General features: G+C 34.3%; 4 protein-coding genes and 1 pseudogene across 8 annotated transcripts; 4 read left to right on the plus strand and 1 right to left on the minus strand.

The window, feature by feature from the left end:
• Positions 1 to 1594: 1594 nt before the first annotated feature.
• On the minus strand, positions 1595 to 4316 carry LOC111808878 (small ribosomal subunit protein uS14m). 4 transcript variants are annotated; one of them, XR_015423332.1, is made up of 4 exons: positions 4160 to 4316; positions 3692 to 4013; positions 1895 to 1954; positions 1595 to 1737 (listed from the first exon to the last, which is right to left on the minus strand). XR_015423332.1 is itself a non-coding variant. In XM_023695102.2 (3 exons), exon 2 carries the CDS (start codon positions 4001 to 4003, stop codon positions 3698 to 3700), a length of 306 nt encoding a protein of 101 aa, XP_023550870.1. In that variant the 5' UTR covers positions 4004 to 4013; positions 4160 to 4316; the 3' UTR covers positions 1743 to 1954; positions 3692 to 3697. The 4 variants fall into 4 exon arrangements, 2 of the variants coding, with proteins under 2 accessions (XP_023550870.1, XP_086985753.1); XR_015423333.1 differs by having other exon boundaries at positions 1895 to 1991; XM_023695102.2 differs by lacking the exon at positions 1595 to 1737 and having other exon boundaries at positions 1743 to 1954.
• A 354-nt stretch (positions 4317 to 4670) lies between these two features.
• LOC111808879 (P-loop containing nucleoside triphosphate hydrolases superfamily protein) lies at positions 4671 to 8847 on the plus strand. The gene is made up of 6 exons (XM_023695104.2): positions 4671 to 4952; positions 5388 to 6097; positions 6310 to 6409; positions 6906 to 7160; positions 7590 to 7762; positions 8402 to 8847. Exons 1-6 carry the CDS (start codon positions 4794 to 4796, stop codon positions 8703 to 8705), a joined length of 1701 nt encoding a protein of 566 aa, XP_023550872.2. The 5' UTR covers positions 4671 to 4793; the 3' UTR covers positions 8706 to 8847.
• A 1121-nt stretch (positions 8848 to 9968) lies between these two features.
• On the plus strand, positions 9969 to 15682 carry LOC111808527 (glucomannan 4-beta-mannosyltransferase 9). Of its 2 annotated transcripts, none has more exons than XM_087116779.1 (9): positions 9969 to 11544; positions 11900 to 11998; positions 12558 to 12810; positions 13106 to 13216; positions 13285 to 13421; positions 14139 to 14252; positions 14337 to 14536; positions 14694 to 14742; positions 15144 to 15362. In XM_087116779.1, the coding sequence occupies exons 1-9, from the start codon at positions 11269 to 11271 to the stop codon at positions 15165 to 15167; spliced, it is 1263 nt and encodes a 420-aa protein (XP_086972905.1). In that variant the 5' UTR covers positions 9969 to 11268; the 3' UTR covers positions 15168 to 15362. The 2 variants fall into 2 exon arrangements, with proteins under 2 accessions (XP_086972905.1, XP_023550342.2); XM_023694574.2 differs by having other exon boundaries at positions 9976 to 11544; positions 14694 to 14888; positions 15172 to 15682.
• Positions 15683 to 15738: 56 nt separating this feature from the next.
• On the plus strand, positions 15739 to 16439 carry LOC147789761 (uncharacterized; annotated as a pseudogene).
• Positions 16440 to 16588: 149 nt separating this feature from the next.
• On the plus strand, positions 16589 to 19250 carry LOC111808528 (putative RNA-binding protein C1827.05c). Its single transcript, XM_087116780.1, has 9 exons — positions 16589 to 16710; positions 16892 to 16985; positions 17115 to 17229; positions 17322 to 17377; positions 17485 to 17532; positions 17628 to 17725; positions 17846 to 17915; positions 17991 to 18101; positions 18801 to 19250. The coding sequence occupies exons 2-9, from the start codon at positions 16896 to 16898 to the stop codon at positions 18849 to 18851; spliced, it is 639 nt and encodes a 212-aa protein (XP_086972906.1). The 5' UTR covers positions 16589 to 16710; positions 16892 to 16895; the 3' UTR covers positions 18852 to 19250.
• Positions 19251 to 20181: the final 931 nt, after the last annotated feature.

Consider the following 20181-nt stretch of genomic DNA (forward strand, 5'->3'; position numbering starts at 1 on the left):
TTAAATTATATATTTTTACTTACTATATACATATATTATATATTTTTATAATTTTATAATAATATTTTTATTACTTATTCGATAACAACCTTTAAAAATAACTTTTTAACTAAATGTTTAAAAATAAATAAATAGATATTTAAAAACTAATATTTTATTTTTATTAAAATATGAATAAATTACTCGAACCCACCTCAATTTTTTTTTTTTTTTTTTTTTTTTTTTGTTGAGTTAAGTTAATTATAGAATTAAATTCAAAAGTATATCATATTTTAATCTTTATTTTAAAATACAGAGTACATTAAATTCAAATTAATTAGTTTTTTTTTACTAAAATTAATTTGATTTATTTTGTTTTATTAACAATGAAATGAAATAAATAAATAAATTACACTCATCATTAACCCATCTTATTAATAAATTTACCTCATAAATTATCATTATATTCATTATAATTTTACCTCATCTTATTGATTTATTTTGTTTTCTATTTTTTTAATTATTAATAATTTCTTACCATTTTAATGATAACTTTGCAAGCAAATGATTCTAAAAAAAATTATTAAATATAATAAAAAGAAAGGATTTTAGATTTCTATTTAACATAATTAGGATGACTTTAGCCGTGGTGTGATGACTCATTTCCCCATTTTGGACCCTCGTTGCTAAACAAGGAATTTACATTTTCTTTAATTTCATTTCATGGAAAAGTTTTGGTCCTTAATTACCAAAATAAATAAATAAATATATATATAAAATATTTGATTAAAATAGAAAAATAATTCATCGTCTTAATTGACAATAATTAACTCTATGAGAAATTGAAAACGCCTATTTATTATAATTTAGATTTTTTTAGAAATATTCCTTGACCGTTTATTAAGAAAAATGATAATGAAGCATAGTTAAGTGAATAAGACACCAATTAACAATTTCAAAATCGATGGTTTGATTCTATATTCTACCACTGATTGCAACTCCATACGTCATATCCATTCGCAATTCACCTAATAAACATTGTGTATGAAATACAAATAAGTGTCTAAACCAATTTACTCGCATCAAAACTACTCCCACAACTATTCCGGACCCTATAATATTTGGTTGTCAAATAAACTCGAAAGTAAGAGTGACATTGGTTGAGTTTGGTTGGAAAATTCTTTTGGATCAACTCAAAATTTCCAGTTGGTTAGTTTCGTGACCTAAGCAACCCGAATAAAGTTCACAACCCAACTCAACTTACTATTTTTGAGTTGGATTGGACTGACAGATTGTTTTTTTAATTATTTAAAAAATCATACTTAATCACAATATACATTACATTAATGACTAAAATCTCATTAAGCTTAAATATCAAACTTTCACCAGCTACAACTCATTACTAACATCAATTATAAATGTTAAATATCCTTAATCTTCGTAATAATCTTAAAGGTAATAATCTTAAAGGTAGAGTTGAATTGAATTGTAACCCTATTTTTCAATTGGTTGGGTGAATCAACCCAAATTTTCGGTTTTCTAAAAATTCAACCCAACCCAAACAAAAAAAATATCTGGTTCAGATTGGATCGTCCAAGTTAGTCGGGTTCTTGGGTCATATAAACATCCATATTCGATAGATATTGAATGAACCTATTGTCTCTAAGCTCTATAGAGTTTAGATTAACCTTTATAGACAGATAGATCACCATGGCTTAGAGCTTGGAAGCAGCTGATAACCAGGGACAGTGCGACCAACTGAATGGCAGGGAAAAAGAAAACCTTTTTCTACCAGCATAGCATAACAACATTAGTAACATTTAACAGAAAACGCTTATTGAATAACAAAAGTAAAGCCTTAACTCTTCTTTGGTCATACGCGTAAACAGGCATGAATCATGTCCAAGGAACTTAGAATTAACACAACCTCACAACATTCATTGATCCCCCAACGACAAAAGTCTCTACCATCAACCTGCACATGATGAACCAGTCAGCATGAACGAAATCACCTGAAAGGACAAGTAATATAGCCACGATACTTCAGTGACTACACGATCTACATCCACGATAAATGATAATTATTTCGTTATGTTGTTTTAAAGATGTTTTCAAACACGTAAGTCCATGACAGTGTTGTATGATGAAGTTTCAAATGACTATTCTACACAAATGAGTACGTTATGTATATACAGTAGCAATTTTAGGTTAAGTAGAAATCTAGAGTCGTACATGTAAGAAACCGAAGTTTTATTGAGAAAAGAATGAAAAAATTACAAAGGTGCTCATACACAAAAGAAAAAAGTCTGACAAAAAGAGGGAATTCAAAAACAAACTACAGAAATGAGCTTCAATTCAGCAAAATCAAACCAAGATCATAGGCCGAATGACAAACACCCAATGGGAGACATTAAATCTAGCCAACTCCTAAACCTTGCCTCACAACTTATCAACCTGTTTAAAGATCCTGTTAATAGGTTCAAGCCAAATACCCCAAATGACAGCAAAGAAAAGTGAGATACAAATTCCTTCTTGATAGAATTGGGGAAATCATAAAGAATATCAGAACCAAGTTACACATTTTTTAATAGCTTGTTCATATATATCTTAAAAATATAAAAGGCTTTAAGAATATTGTACGACACTTGCTTCTAGTACTACAGAGGGAATGGACTAACTACAGAGGAACCCAGATCTGTAGATTTGGCCTAGCGAAAATCTCTCTCCTTATTACTGAGCCTGACTAGTTAAAACTTTGAGTCAGTAAGCATAAATCTAGCCCAGCAACTGAAACTTAATCTTTTATAGCAAAATACTGTACCTTCAAGGAAGAAGGTATGAGCTATAGACCCCAATCCTGTTAGGAACCCGACTCTCCACAATGGTATGATATTGTCCACTTATAAGCTCTCATGACTTTGCTTGTGCTTTTGGTTTTCCTAAAAGACCTCATACCAATGGAGATGTATTGCTTACTTATAAATCCATGATCTTCCCCTTTAACTAGTCTACGTGGGACTCCCTCCCAACAATCCTCAACAATCCTCCCTCGAACAAAGTACACCATAGAGCCTCCCCTAAATCGAGGCTCGACTCCTTCTCTGGAGTTCTCAGACAAAATACACCCTTCGTTCGATACTTGAGTCACTTTTGACTACACTTTCGACACTTGAGGATTTTATTGACATGACTAAGTTAATGACATGACTTTAATACCATATTAGGAACTACGACTCTCCACAATGGTATGATATTGTCCACTTTGAGCATAATCTCTCATGATTTTACTTTTGGTTTTTTCAAAAGGCCTCATATCAATGGAGATATATTCCTTACATATAAACCCACGATCTTCCTCTTAATTACTCAATGACTCCATTCCAACCCTCCTCAACAACTCAACAAATCCTACTGTTTTGCACAGCCAATAATGATCCAATGTCCATCACAATCAATTTCACTAGCGATAGAGTATAATCAAACTTTCATTGGTAAAGTATGTTGATAAAGGAGAACAAATATTCATGGCTAACCCATCTCAAACCATGTTCCAAGAAAATGGTTTACTTAGTCTACATTAAACTAATCAACTCATCATAAACAAGCATTCAAGACTAAATAAATGGAGCTTAAAACATGTGTACAACATATATATCCTATCCCTGCCTTCATTGTCATATACTAAACATGTATATTGTAGAAAAATTCGTACCAATATCTACCAGGAAGATTTCTTGACGCCCATTACAAGACCTTTGGACGCCAGATCCCGGAAAACGATACGAGAAACACGAAAAAGCTGGTAGACACCCCTAGGCCGACCGGTGAAAATGCAGCGATTCCTCAGTCGAGTGAACGAACTATTTCTTGGCAGCTTCGACAGCTTATAACGATGCTCTTCACGCACATCGTTGGGAAGACTCGGATCGTTGCAAACGGCTTTGTAAAGCTTCCGTTTCAACTCAAACTTCGCAGCAAGCTGTCTACGATAATGGTCAAGAATATTCCGCTTGTCTTCCGTCATTTCGATCGACCTAATTTCGCGAATTTCATCATTTCAATACAAATTCAAAATCCTAGAAAGACACTCGTTCCAACTATGAAAGCCATTCAAAGCCGAGACTGAAAACTCGTAATGAAAACCAGAAAAAGGAGAGGAAAAAATGGAATATTGAGTAACCTTCAAGCTTTAGAAGCGTCAACAATGGCTACTTTGAGCAGACCAGGAAGGTGAGGGCGATGGAAGAGAGCGAAATCGTCTGAAGAACACGAGAAACGCGCAACGATGGAAATGGAAGGAAAATAAGGGCGGCGGGCCGTGGCAATTCATATTGGACGGATCCAGGTTAAACGCTGGCCCATCATCTATATATATTTTTAGGTTAAATTAATTAAAAAAATTATTTCTATTTTATCTTTTCCCATAATACCCTTAAAAGACTTTTTAATTTTTTTTAAAAAAATTAAAAGAGTATTATTATTATTTTTAAAAGTTCATGTGCTATTAACGTCAATATTTTTAAATATTTTTTGGAAGTTTAGTATTTTTAAATACTTTTAAAAATTTAATGATATTTTTGAAACAAAGGACGATAAGGTAATTTCATTTTTTAAAATTTAAAGATATTTTAAATAATTTATTTATTTATTAATTAGGCTAAATAAATTTATCTCTAATTACCAATGTGGCCTTGCCCCTTTGAATAGAAAATAGTCACTTTACACAAAAACGGAACATCCCTTGTTTGCGCCTACTCTTGCAAGTCGCCGCAGCAGCGGCAGCTCCAGACAAATCTTCGGCTCTCTGAGTATCAATGGCGAAGGGCGACGATGCGTTGGCGAGAAAAAGGAACAAATCCTCTCGGAAGAAGCTCCGTAGTAAGAACGGAGACTCCTCGTCTGTTTCTGCGCGCGTTGCCGCCATAATCGCCGCCAAGAAGCGGCGTAAGTCCGGCAAACGCAGAAACTGCCAGGTAACTTCGGAAGTGTTAATTATTGTGTGTTTTCATCATATTTTTGGATTTACGAAGTTACTGTATGCTTTGGAGTAGCGTTCTATGCTTGAGGAATGACATTAGTAGAAAAAGGGCTATTCAGTTTGGATTTATCATTGGTAGGCGAAGTTTATCTTGCTTTAGGGATGATATAAATTATAAATTAGTGTTGTTCGATTCGCAGCAGCACAATATGAAAATGCTTGTCTGCGAAGATGATTTTCCGTGATTGATTTGTTTTAGATCACACTTGGTAACTCGTAAATTAAGTTCGCTGCTCATCATGCTGACTCTTGGGACATTGATTATCCTGATTCGCCGAAATGTTACCTGTTTTTTTTTTTTTTTTGCAAGTCGTCTCTATTAATTACTCTGACTGTGTAATATACGGAGTCTGAATTCGCTACATTACAGGGAATGTGCTTTAGCCTTCCTACTCTTGATGATCCCTACAATGATAGGAATGGGAACAAGGACTTGGATAAGAAGGAAAGTAAGGTCAGGCCTTCAAAAGGCTCCAAGAGGGAATTTCCAAAGGATAAGAGTTCTTCAGCACCTAATGGAACCCGTGGAGACGCTTGCCGTGAGAAAGTTAGGAGTTCAAAAGAAGGGTCTGGAGATGCCACTAGTGGCCACATAGCTAAAAGAAGCAAGACTTGTCCTGAAAGAACAAAAGTTAATGCGAACGTGGAAGGCGGTGTACAAAACTTTCAAGAAGAAGGCTTTGACAGTTCTATCTCTCCCTCAAAGTTTCTTATACTTTGCTTAAATGCAATAGAGAAGGCTCTATATCATGATTCTTTCAAAGGGATCAACAAGCCTTTGTCGGCTGATGCCTGGGGAATTGAGTTCTGGAAATGTTATTCTTCTGGGACGGATATTCTGGACACCAGTGGGTTGTCTTCTACAGATGAGAAAATTGCATGGGTGGTTTCTTCGGCTGCTGACAGTATTGCTAGAAAAGAGAAAGAAGGTTTATCATTTAGTAGCCCATATCTTTTATTTCTTGTTCCTACCCAAGAGAAAGCTACTCAGGTTCGCTCCATGTGCAAGCCGTTGAAGGCTCTTGGAGTACATACAGTGAGCATACATTCTGGGGCATCCCTAGACCACCAAATTCAAGGGTAAGCTTGCTCGTGTGTCATGGTATATTGCAACAGTTTTTTTGTTTGAGACTGAGCTGTGAAATATTTTAGAGTAGAAGTTCTTTGTTTATTTTCATCTTGTACCTGCCGCTGTTCATACCATGTATATGTATTTAGCACTGAAAACAATTTGGACTCCATCTGATTTTTCTGTTTTATATCTAATTGGAAAGTTATCTCTCTTTCCATAGTTTGAAGAGCTGTGAACCTGAATTTCTCGTGTCCACACCTGAGAGACTCTTAGAGCTCGTTGCCATGCAGGCAATTGATATAGCTGGTGTTTCTTTGCTGGTAATTTGACAGTCTATGTTTATTATTTGAAGTATCGTTTTGAATTTTGTTATCTTTATTTTTTGTGATGAATTTTAATGATTATAAAATATTTTTACTGTTTCAGACCTTCTTATCTGGTTATTTGCTGAGGCTTTGTAGATGTCTTTTCTGCAATTAAGGATTAAAATAATTGATGGATATTGAATTGATGATATTAAGATTAATAGATGATATATAATGATTAAGTTCTTTTTACTTCTAAACGAAGTTACAAATCTTGTTTAATATATATATATATATATATATACTAGAAAATATCAATTAATTCTTAATATCGATGAATATTTTGATATTTGTTTACAATGCATTGTCTCAATTATAATCCTTCAAGGTCTCTGAAGATGAACAAGTGGCCTGTTTTTACTTTAGAAGTATAGAGTAAGTCACAAAATGCTTATTGTCAGTATTATGGACATTCTGCTTTAAGATTTATAATTTCCTTGACGTTTTTCAGGTCGTCGATGGACTGGATTCTTTTTCAAAAGGTGGTTATCTTGAAATGATACAATCCATCAGGAAGTCTATATCAAGCAATCTGCATACTATTGTTTTCAGTGATAGCTTCAGCTGTGCCTATGTCCCAGTTGTACAAGATCTCCTCAGTGGCCCAATTCAAAGACTGTCTCTTAATTCTTCTGTGGCCAGTCGAAGTGCCTGCATTATTCAGTCGATAAACTTCTGTACTTCTGAAGAGGAAAAACTATCTAAGGTGCGTATGTACATCAACTTCATATATTTCAGTGCAGCCTCTGCATTTGTTAACTGCTGGGAAATCTCTGTTCAGTCTTCCAAAACCGTTTTTTAGAAGGAAAAAACTTATGATGAGTTGTATTTTATTGTGAGCCTAACTTCTTATACCTTGAGGTAGCAGTCATTTGCCAAGTTATGATGTAAAATGGATAGATGTCTTGTCCCAGTTTCTAGGAAATTTTTCATTGTGGATGTGACCTTCACATTTTGATACTGTTCAATCACTTTTGAACTTTTCACTTTTTAGTTGGTAATTCTTACTCCTAAAGTCATAGTTTGCAGCAATACTAAGAAACGAAGCTTCTCCTTTTATCATCGACTTTTCATTTTACTCTCTTACACTAGGATTGGAAATTCTATTAACAGTCATCATTAATGATCTTTGAAGGTCATCCAAGCTTTGGATAGAGCCAATGGCAGTCAGCTCTGCCCACAGCCGTTGAAGATGCTCTTTATTCTTGGGAAGGAGTGTAATGTTCAGGAATTAGCTGCTGCTCTTAAATCCAAAGGCCATGATATCGTAGCTGGAGCATTATGTGGTGTCCCAGAAATTAAGAACAAGTAAGCATGCGCATGCCACTAGCTTTCTAAAGGTTTTTTAAAAGAAAAAAATCGCAAATTTCATACTACAAAGAAATATTGTTTTTTAATATAAATATTTTAATTTATTGTTTTTTCCATGCATTAGCCTTCAAGTAGTTGATTCCTTTCTAATTTCCTACTTGGATTTCTGAATCGATGTATGGTTGATAAATAAGGATCGGTTTTTTAGCTAGGTACAGAATGTCTTGTCAAATATTCAATATGATTCTACAAGATCTAGTTTCGTAAAAGTAAAGAAAAGAATTTTCTAATCAATCCAGAGATAATTTCGATTCTATTAGTAATGAGGATTTTGAATATCACACATCGATCAATAAAAAACATATCGGTCTTTTCTAAGATATGCACGTAGAAAGTGGAATGCCTCTCCTAGTCGGGTAGTGGGCTTTTGAATTTCATTGGTAAATATTGGCACTAGAACTGCGGATCCCAGAAAAATGTCGAGCGTCTTTCAAATGTTTAGTTATAATATTGCCTCCATTCTCTACTAGGAAAAAAGGATTGGCACATGTTTCTTCCTCTTATCATTTTTCATCCATATTTATACTTATACTCAACGAAAAACTCATCTATTTTTACCCTTTCATCTTTGTTTAGTTCGGAGGTAGACAGCAGATCGAGGCCCGTAGTAGCCAAGATTGATATGGAGCAAATTAATACCATAGATCTGGGAAATTATGATAGCATATTCATACTCTATGCCTTTCCACCAATAGACAAATATGTTCAGATTCTAACAGGAATGGCTCGTCACACGGTCAATGGTGTGTTGCACACCTTCATTACCAAGGAAGAAGCATCATTTGCTGGTTCCTTGGTTGAACTCCTTGAAGAATGTGGGCAGGCTATCCCTGAAACTGTAAGAAACTTATCCCTTACACAAGCCACATCTCAATCTTGATCATCAATTGCCTCTTCTAATGCCATCATCATGTCTGTATAATCAAAATTTTGACCATTGAAATCTTTTTTTTCTTTTATCATGTACTAGTTACTTTCTACTTTTTCATCGAAGAATTCTACACCTTGTCTATTGTGCTTCCCCTTTCGTTTAATGATGATTATATTTGTAAGTGATTTTGAAATAGTTAAAATCAATGGTTAAAATCTTTTTAAAACATCTATTTAATCATTACAAATCTGTTTCATGTTTAGTTTTGCAGTTTTAAACTCGAACCATCAAATTTGGTTTCAAAGTGAATTTAGTTATGACAAAAGTGATTTGATCACTTTCAAATATACTTGAACAGGAACAGTAAGCGGTGGGTGAGCATAAAGCTATTGTAACAAATATGGTTGCTTTACAATTCAATATATTTGTTGAGAAGTGCATGGTTGCTTTAAAATTCAATATATTTGTTGGGAAGTAATGCACAAATGAATTTATTGTTGATGTGTTGAATTTCTGTGGTATTTTGATCTAAAAATATTTAGAGAAACATTAATAGGCATAGAAATGATAGAATGAATTAATTTATATATATATATTTACAAAGGGACGAGGAATTTTATTTCCATGAAACTTGTTTTTATGGTTATTATTATCATTATTGTTATTATTTGTGGTTGGTGGGAAATTCATAGGTAGACAGCCTAAAAGCTTAAAGAAATTAAAGCTTGTGATTCAAGTCAGCTGAAGTTCCTCTTTTAACTTCACAATGAGCTTTGAGAGCTCGACACTCCACCTCTTCATCTTACACTTTCTTCGGTACTTTCGTTCTTGATCCTTCATGAAATTAACGATTTATCGATTGATTTATAAATATATTTGGTTCTTAATCAATATATTCGACCGACATGCCAAGTATAAAGACTGAATTGTTATATATAAAAGTTTTTGGACTAGATTGTTAAATTTTGAAAGTATAGGACTATCGTTGCAAACAAAAGTTTAGAAGCTAAATTGTTACTTTCATGAAATTTCACGGGCCAAAAGTGTTTGATATGAATACTAGCACAGAAGAAGATTTTTTTTAATCAAGCTTCGCAATTCGTATTATTTGTTTTGAGATAATGAATTGGATCGAACATCAAGCTTCAATAATACGAATCCGTATACACCTCTATATTCTAATACCATCGATATTGATGATTAAAAATTCACAATACGAAGAAACAAAAAATTATTAGTATTTTTTAATTCAACAATTACATCGCCTTCAAAATAATAATTATTACCTTGTGTCCACTAAAAAACAATAATTTTTTTATAACAATAATAGCATAAATTTCCAGCATGGATCTAAACCTCCCAATAGCTAAGGCATATGAGGCAGCTGGTAACGGTCTTATATCCTCACCTACTACTTTTGAGATTTCCCATATAACCAAAATAATAATAATAATAATAATAATAATAATTATTATTATTATTTTGATTATTTTTTATCTTCCAAACTCGAGCTAAGCACGTTACGATACATAACTTTTATTGTTTCAACCGTGCATAGAAATTATTCCAAAGCAATTTGTTGTATACAGTAGTCTGTGCACGTCTCACCTTATTTGATCGTTTGCATAGCTAATAAGAGCCACGCTACATATAAAGCTATTTTAATCATTTTTTTTCTTTGTTGTTAGTAGTCGTCTTCCTTTCACTACTTGAAATATTAAATATGAAGTATACTCTAAACTTTTTAATGTTCAAGGATTAACCTGTGGGGACTATATTCTACGTATTATAATCTTTTAATTTTTTAATAATTTTAAATTTAGAGCGAATTATTATTATATTGACATTATGAAAAAAAAAGTTTCGAATAATATATTATTTTATATGGGTCCCACAATCCACCTCTAAAAGAGGGTCAGTGTACTCGCTGACCCAATAGTGTCTAGTTCTAATACCATTTGTAATAGCTCATGCTCACCACTGGCAAACATAGTTCATTTTAGTCTGTTACGTATCACTGTCAATCTCACAGTTTTAAAACAAGATGAGGTTTCCACACTCTTACAAAAAAAATACGGTAGGATTTCACTATAAGTATGAAAACTTTTTTGTACAAAATTTTGTGATTTTGAAAAGACGGGTAAATATTTTATTTAATAATATTATAAATATAATTTCCATTATTCATGTCTCTAAAATGAAAGATTAGCTACTTATAATGTCTATACAAGACCAACTCTCAACTACAATTAACCATTTCATTCCCCATATTTTTCCCACTAAATTTTTTATTTGAAAATGATGGCCAATCTACCTTTAATTCTTTTTTTTTAAATAATATTTTGGTTCAAATAAAGAAAAAAATATTTAAAATAAATCCCCAGAACAATATTTTAAAAAATAGCACTAAATTTGGGTGTGCAATCTCTTTCCTTCAAAGAAATTTTAGAACCAAATTTCATGATATAAATACACTTCCAAATTCCCAATAATTTCAAACAAAATCTCCCTCTCAAAAGCTAGAAGGAGAGAGAAAAAAAGGTTTAAATTTGTTGAAAGGCTTCATTCATCAATGGAAGAGGAAGTGGGTTTAGGAGGGGAAATAGGGCCATTTTGGGAGCAAAGCACAGCCCCTTTGTTGAAGCTTTGTGTGGGAGGTTGTCTGGCCATGTCCCTAATGCTCTTCTTTGAGAGGCTTTATATGGGTGTTGTCATTCTCTTTCTTAAGCTCTTTGCAAGAAACCCTCACAACACTTATAAGTGGGAGCCCATTCAAGATGATCTTGAGTTTGCCCATTTTGTTTATCCCATGGTTTTGGTCCAAATTCCAATGTACAATGAAAGAGAGGTGAATACTAATCTAATTTACCACGTTTTGTATGTTGGGTCTCGTCTCTTTTCTTTTAACCCATCTGCTCTATTTCGTTAGTTCACTTCATTTCTTCTCTGTTTAGTGTGTTGAGTCTCGTCTTGAGTTGGTATTAATTGTCTTTCCTTTTAATCCATCTGCTCTGTTTCGTTAGTTCACTTCATTTTTTCTCTATTTTGTGTGTTGGGTCTCGTCTTGAGTTAGTATCGATTGTCTTTCCTTTTAACCCATTTGTTCTGTTTTGTTAGTTCATTTCCTTTTCTTTTTTTTTTTTTCATTTTGTGGAACGTCTCTCCTTGAGAAAGATGAAGTTTTTATTGTTTTTTTGGATCAGGTTTATCGATTATCTATTGGAGCAGCATGTGGACTTTCATGGCCATCTGATAGGATCATCATTCAAGTTCTTGATGATTCTACTGATCCTTCTATCAAGGTTTGGACATTTTTTAAAACCATAATCTAATTATTATTATAAAGTTCGTTAGGACAATTTTATTTCTTCATAAAAAAATAAATAAATAAACCTTATCCAAAGTCAATTCTTAATTAATATAGAATCATTGTTGGAAAGTCAGTTTTTTTTTTTTTCTTTTACATTTTATTTTAAAAATTGGCTTTATTATTAATATCTAAATTCCAAGTCAGGTAGAGTCAACAAAAGCCAAAAACAGAAATAAGATTTATGAAAGTGAAAGAACATAAATAAATAATTTAAAATAAAAAAAACCAATTGCTAATGAATAAAAGTCCTAATAATTAACTCAAAAGCATAATCTCTTGAAACAAGTTAATTCCTTTTCGATCCAATTGAAACGAAGAGATCATTCAGATGGGAAACCACCATTTACAGAAGCTCTCTCTTCTGAGTTCTTCCACCAGTTGGAAGATTTTCCATCAAAATCAGTGAAGAACTGAGATTTGGGTTGAAACCCACCATTGTTTTGTGGATTTTTGATGTGGGTTTGTGATAATTTGGACAAAAAAATCATCAGGATCTGGTGGAATTAGAGTGCAAAAGATGGGCAAGCAAAGGGATAAACATAAAGTACGAGATCCGAGACAGCAGAAATGGGTACAAAGCAGGGGCTCTAAAAGAGGGAATGAAACATAATTACGTTAAGCTCTGCGATTACGTCGCTATTTTCGACGCTGATTTCCAACCAGAGCCTGATTTCCTTTGGCGTACCATTCCATTTCTTACGAACAATCCTGAGATTGCTCTTGTTCAAGCTCGCTGGAAGTTTGGTAAGCTTTTCTATGTTTCTGATTTCATGTAAAAACGATAGGAAGGTGGATTTGATTGGTGAAACTTGTTAGGAATCACGGATCTCCATATGATATTGTCTGCTTTGAGCATAAGCTCTCATGGCTTTGCTTTGAGTTTTTTCCCAAAAGGCCTCGTATCAATGGAGATGTATTCTTTACTTATAAACTCATGATCATCCTCTAAATTAGCCGATATGGGACTCCCTCCCAACAATCCTCAACAAAATTGGTTTAGATTCGATGATTTTGAAGTTGGTTGTTGGAACTGTTGCAGTGAACTCAGATGAATGTTTAATGACGAGAATGCAAGAGATGTCATTGGATTATCATTTCACAGTGGAGCAAGAGGTGGGGTCTGCAACTTATGGCTTCTTTGGGTTCAATGGTAAGCTGGGATTGTAAGACATTGTTGATGGCTTTAACCTCTGCAAGTTAACCATGGAGTTCTTGCAGGCACAGCTGGTGTTTGGAGAATTGCTGCACTGAAGGAGGCTGGAGGATGGAAGGATCGAACCACCGTAGAAGATATGGATTTAGCTGTTCGAGCTAGCCTAAAAGGCTGGAAGTTTGTCTATGTTGGAGATCTCAAGGTACTTCTTTCTACTTAATGTTTCTTTCTTTTCTTTTTTATCACACTTATTGATGGCAGATTTCTAGTGTCTAAATCTATAATAACTCAAACTCACCGCTAACTGATATTGTCTTGGTCTATTACATAGCATTGTCAGCCTCACGGTTTTCAAACGCGTCTACTAGGGAGAGGTTTCTACACCCTTATTATAGGAATGTTTTGTTTTCCTCTCCAACCAATGTGGGATCTCACAATCCACCTCCCTTGAGGGCCCAACACACCACCTAGTGTCTTGCTCTGATACCATTTGAATTGTGAAATCCCATATTTGTTGGAGAGGGGAACAAAACATTCCTTATAAGCACATAGAAATCTCTCTTTAGTAGACGCGTTTTACAACTGTGAGGCTGACGACGATACGTAACGGGCCGAAGCAGACAATATCTACTAGCAGTGAGATTAGGTCATTACAAAATCTTTGTATTATACTCATGGTTTAAGTCCGCTAGTTTTTCGGAGGCATTGTTTACATCAAGGGCTCTTTAGGAGAGAACAAGATTTTAAATGGTTAAGTTTTCACTAGGGAGTTTGTATCTAAGAGCCTTATAACCAGGACTACCTACCCTTATTGGGTCAAGTACTCTTACTCCATAAGATTATAAAAGTGGGAAATGGGATTAATCTTGCTAGTTTTTTCAGTTCTTAAGCAATAGTAAATGTAAATGAGTTGTTTCAGGTGAAGAATGAATTGCCTAGTACCTTCAAAGCTTACCGATATCAGCAACACCGATGGTCTTGTGGCCCGGCGAACCTCTTCAAAAAGATGGTTGTTGAAATCATGAGGAACAAGGCATGGTTTGAGTATTCCTTGGATATGTTGCTTTCATTTGTTGGATTGTCATCTCCTCACCATTAGCTTTCTATGTGCCTGCAGAAAGTCTCCCTGTGGAAAAAGCTTTACCTGATCTACAGCTTCTTCTTTGTTCGGAAGATCGTCGCCCATATTGTCACGTTTGTATTTTATTGTGTTGTTTTGCCAGCTACCGTCTTAGTTCCTGAAGTATCGGTACCAAAATGGGGTGCCGTTTATATTCCTTCTATGATCACCCTCCTAAATGCAGTCGGAACACCAAGGTCATCTTCTTACCTGTTAGAACTAGAAACCAAGAGTCAAGGAAAATTCTTTCTAATTTGTTAGAACTAGAAGTTCTAGCATTTTCGCCTCCAGTTGATGAATATAAAAAACTCTACACTGATACTTACAGTTTTGACTGACAATCTTGAATTGCAGATCATTCCACCTGATCATTTTCTGGATCCTTTTTGAGAATGTCATGTCGTTGCACCGAACAAAGGCAACATTCATCGGTCTGTTGGAAGCAGGGAGAGTAAATGAATGGGTTGTCACCGAGAAATTGGGAGATGCACTAAAGACTAAACTAGGTTCCAAAACTCCCTGGAAACCTCGGTTTAGATTCGGAGAAAGGTAAAATCTGCAATAAGCAACAGTATATATACGTTTTGGAATTTAATCCACTTCATTAAGGACTTCTAATATGACATTAAACTAGATTTCTCATTGCACTGTTATCGCTAAAATATCATTCACATGGATTCTATGTCTTCAACACTGACTATTTATGAGTCCTATGGAAACCGAAAATTAAAGCACGTCGAGATACATTAGTGATATATATACTCTAGCATAATTAGTTCAAGTTTCTGGATTTGTAGACATCACCTTCTTCTTTCTGATTGTGGATGAACAGACTCCATCTGCTTGAGCTTTGTGTTGGAGCCTATCTCTTCTTCTGCGGCTGCTATGATCTCAACTTCGGGAAGAACCGATACTTCATCTACCTCTTCCTTCAGTCATTTGCTTTCTTCATCGCCGGGGTCGGTTACATTGGAACTCTGGTTCCCAACTCTTAGCAGATTCATATGCTCAACCCTGCTCAATTATTTATACCACCCATTGCCTCCCTATGTGCTGCAAAAGAAAAATAGTGGAATGAAGAATCATCTAGGGAAGCTTTTCCCTTTCTTTAACTTATTATATACATATTTTTTGGGGAGAGAGCTTTACTTGTTTCAGTTTGGTACAACAAAAGATTGTTCTTTTTGAAGGAGAGTGTTCATTGAAAGTTGTGTTGACCATGTATGGTTGTGAAAATAGAAAGATGAAGAACAAACAATAAGAGGTTACTGCAAGAAGTCTGTTGTATACAGTTTGAATTGATACCAGAAAATGAAAAGGGAACCAAAACTAAGAATTTTCAATCTTCTTCTCTCTCAAACTGTGGCCTATATAAGAACTATCTGTAGAATTCTTCCACCTTTGATCAAATGAAATCAATGGCGTTTGATGAGAATATGTCCAAAGCTTTAAGCCCTTCTCGTTTCATATCATTCTCTTTCCCCAATCCATGTCACTCTCAGTCTTCTCTCCAAGTTCCTATGCTCGATTCACCGATCGAACCACAAATTCAATTCGCCTGGAATTTCGCATATCATTCTAGTCAGATTAAGAATCGGTGTCTGATTTACAATCGTTCTAGCCTAGCGGTGAGTTTACAGCCACATTTTCTTGCTTTATTTCCCAATTCATGTTTGGAAAATGGAATTCCTGATTAACCGATTCTTAGTTATGTCGATCATGTAGTGTTTGTTAGAGAGATGCATCGGTTCTTCTGTTGGTGAATTTCTGGTTGAGAAAGTACAAATCGGGGCCAGGAATGTTTGAAACTAAGGAATTTAGGAGACATTTAAGATTCAAGACAACGCTGAACTTGATTCAAACAGAACTTAGTATAATTCCTGAGGCCAATCTTAACCTAGATGGCGTAGAAATTCAAAACATCAAAGTTCAAACCAGATAGTAGGGCAATCATGCATCCAACTTACCTCCAATGGCGGCAAGCCTTTCATCGATCAGTTCCCCACCTTGACGAACAGATTCCAGTGAAGCTTCCACTGCTTTATATAGCAACAACCGGCACTCTCCCAATTTTTTAGATTTTTTTTTTTTTTTTTTTTTTTTTTTTTTTAATTTAACCTAAATTTTATTATTAACGATTTTAAAAATAGAATCCAATTTAAAAGTTTATTTATTTTATTTAATTTTATTTTTAATTATTGAATGAAATGGTGTAATAAACCGGGTCAAGACCAAGTCAAAGCTTAAAACGGCAGCGTTTAACCCGTCCTCCAGTCCTCGACCTACGTCCTGGTGATACGTCGCCTCCAACTTCACCGCTCTCTCTCTCTCTCTCTTTTCGCGCCTCTTCTTCCTCTTACTGTGTTTTCAGGTCAGTTCTCTCGAAACCCTAATCTTCGTTTTACTCTTCATAAACCCTAACTTTCCACTTGAATCTCGATTCCTCTTTTCCATTTCAGTTTTGAAATTCGGACTCATATCGTTACTTTCCGCTTCGGATTTCCTGAAATTTTCTTTGGCTGTTTGTTTGTTTGTTTGTTTGTTTGTTTTAGATCAATGGGGGCCAAGGCGAAGAAGGCTATGAAGAAGAAACTCAGTAAGGTTACTTCTTCCTTATCGGACAAGAAGGAATCTGCCGATTTCTTGGTATGTATGCTCTTCACACTGTTCATCAATCCCTTCGACTCGGATTTTTATTTTGATTTTTGTTCATCCTTTCTCTTAACCTCTCTAGTGTTCTATGTACTTATTCCTCTCTCTTCCCTCTGTTTTTAGCCATTGGAGGGTGGTCCTGGGCGTAAATTACCAGCACAGAAGCCCCTGGAAAATACTGCTACTGTTCTCTACATTGGTCGCATACCCCATGGTTTCTTCGAGAAGGAGATGGAAGGTTTGGCCGCCTACATTTTACATTCAATGAAATTTTAAGTATAATTTTCTCGTTATCTTGTCTGCTGCTTCTTAAGGTATAGTTTTCTGTAGGGTTTTTCGGACAGTTTGGGAAAGTTAAAAGAATAAGAATTGCACGAAATAGAAAGGTATAGCTGGTTCCTATGGAGAATGTTGCATTGTATTAAGTTAATTCATCATGTAATTGAACATTCTTGCTCAGTATCTTCATCCATGGTTGAATTTTTGTACGCAGACTGGGAAGTCGAGGCATTTTGGATACATTGAATTCGAATCTCCAGAGGTATGTTAGGGCATTTGTACATGTAATATTTCTAGATGTTAGTCATCTTATTAGTCACTTTCAGTTTACCCCAAATTTGGATTTCGTGTGCACAGGTGGCAAAAATTGTGGCTGATTCTATGCATAACTATTTGTTGTATGAACACCTTCTGAAAGTCCATCTAATTTCTCCTGAGCATGTTCATCCCAAACTGTAAGTAATCAATTACATTTCTCCTGCTAGATTTTTGCATCAATCCTTGTGGGGGTGTAGTTGTTGAATTTTTCGAAGAACATTGTTTCGTTTGTCGTTTAAATGTTGTCATATTTGCAGATGGAAAGGTTTTAGCTATCGCCACAAGCCCTTAGATTGGTCTGAACTTGAGCGTAAGCAGCATAACAAGGTATTAAGCTTGGAAAATGATCTTTTAGACCATAAACATGCATCTCTATTTACTTGTTCTATGATAACTTTTCAGGAAAGGACATTGGACGAGCACAAGAAGTTGGTAGCGAGGATCTTGAAGCGGGATCAGGCTAGAAAGAAGAGGATAAGAGCTGCTGGGATTGATTATGAGTGTCCAGAAATTGTAAGAATCTTTTTTTTCCAAAGATTATTAAATTGTAGTTGTTAGTTTTAAAAAAATAATAGATGTTTGTTCACCAACCCCTGATTTACTTATCCTTGGAATTTTAACATTAATATAGATAGTGAGTCCATTCCTTAGTTTGATTGGCTGATTTCTGCTCCTGTGATCAAACTCAATTCCCATGACAAAAACATTTCTGATTTTTTTTGCTATGATCGTCGACGAAACCATATTTTTGTGGCGAGAAAACAAGGCTGTCCAATATGAGCCAAACAAAACTAAACCATATACTTTTGATTTGGAGACATTTTTATGATTTCTTTAGTTACTTTTGATTTGGAGATATTTTTATGATTTCGTTAGTAACTATAGAAGACATTAGAAGGGTAATTATGAAAGACCTCAGGTGTAGACATCGATTGGGTATGTTCTCGAGTTGAACAAACTGCAAACCTATATAGCTTCGAGTGCTTGTACATGGCTTCTAAGAACTTAAGCAACTTATTATGCCCCCCCCCCCCCCCCCCCCTCATGAGATACGATAGGTCGAAGTGAAACTTTTCTTTATTCGAGATTCAGTGCCATGATTTGAATGCAATCTGCTGGGGCTTCACCCCGATCTAGTTGGTGTTCTGCTGAGTTCTAGAATGTACAATTGCAGTCTAGTTTCCTAATGTGTTGACTCTGGATAATTTGCAGGTGGGCAGTGTCCAACCAGCTCCCAAGAAGATCAAGTTCGATGAAGATTAGAACGAGCGTTCGGTTCGTAGAAGGCTACAATATCATCACACCACAGGAAGGAAGGAAGGAAGGAGGAGAGCGGGGGAGGTGATGAGCCCTTCCATCTTTCAAATTTCTTATGCTGGAGGGTAACCTTCCCAATATCCTTGAATCTCCAAATTTGATCTTTGGAATTTTGTGTCAAACATATTTTGAACTTTAGTAGTATGAATTTCCTTTTATAAAAATGAAAAAAAAAAAAAAAAAAAAGTTATGTTGAAGCTTTATGGCTTACAATTCGGACTCGTCGCTAGGATGGGAAACCGAATGATCTATATGTATATTTTATCGTGTTTCAGCTTTGTCCATTCAAGTCTGTTTAGGGTCATTAAAATGATTGTCAATTTGATCATAACTCATTGAACGAGACGTAAATTATCGATCTAAAAACCGATAATGAGATCTTGAATGGGCCATGATTGAGTTGAAAAAATGGAAAATGAGATATTTAAAAGATGGGACTAAAAAATGTGAACCAAATAAAGTAAAGTGGGTAAGGGTTGCCTCCCATTTTGAATGCTCCTTTCTGTCTTCCCACCTCTCCTCGACCAAAAACCAATTTTATTTATTTATTTATTTATTTATTTATTTATTTTGAATTTAGCCTCATTATCCCAAATTTGTCTCTATTAGGTCCTTCCAACTTTAAATATTATTTAATAATTAAAATTTTTAAAATTTTAATTTTGGGTTTAATAAATTTCTATAAAAAAAAAATAATAATAAATAAATAAATAAATCTGGTAATTAATGAATTCAACGTCCCCCCACCCCTTTCATGAATGAGCTCATTTTTCCACCCATTTTGACTTTAAATTCAATTATTCCATTTATCTCTCATCTGAATCTTCTTCCATTTATTTTTATATAATTGGATTGTATTTTTATTTTTTTAATATTATTAAGTTGTACATTTAGTCTTTTTTAGTAATATATCCTTGAAAATTTGGAATTTATATTTTATAAATTATTTTTAAAGACTAAATAGATGATTTAAATGCTAAATTTTCATATTTTGTTTGAATAGTTTTCTCATATTACACTCAAAAAAAAAAAAAAAAAAAAAAAAAAAAAAAAAAGTAGTATTATTTATTTATAAGGTTTAAATTGAAAAATACTACCAATCCAACTAAAAATGTTATTATTCCAAATTTGCCCTTATATTTGGAACCATACGTCCTATTTTTAGAAAAAAAAACAAAATCATTTGTTTTCTTGTTTGAGGAGTTTAAACTAATTATTAATTGGATTTTTTAAAAGTTTAAATTGGAAATTTTGTGGTTATAATTAATTAGGTTAG

This window comes from Cucurbita pepo, chromosome 13 (genome assembly GCF_057944985.1).
Source record: "Cucurbita pepo subsp. pepo isolate OVF chromosome 13, ASM5794498v1, whole genome shotgun sequence".
NCBI classification, from domain to species: Eukaryota; Viridiplantae; Streptophyta; class Magnoliopsida; order Cucurbitales; family Cucurbitaceae; genus Cucurbita; species Cucurbita pepo.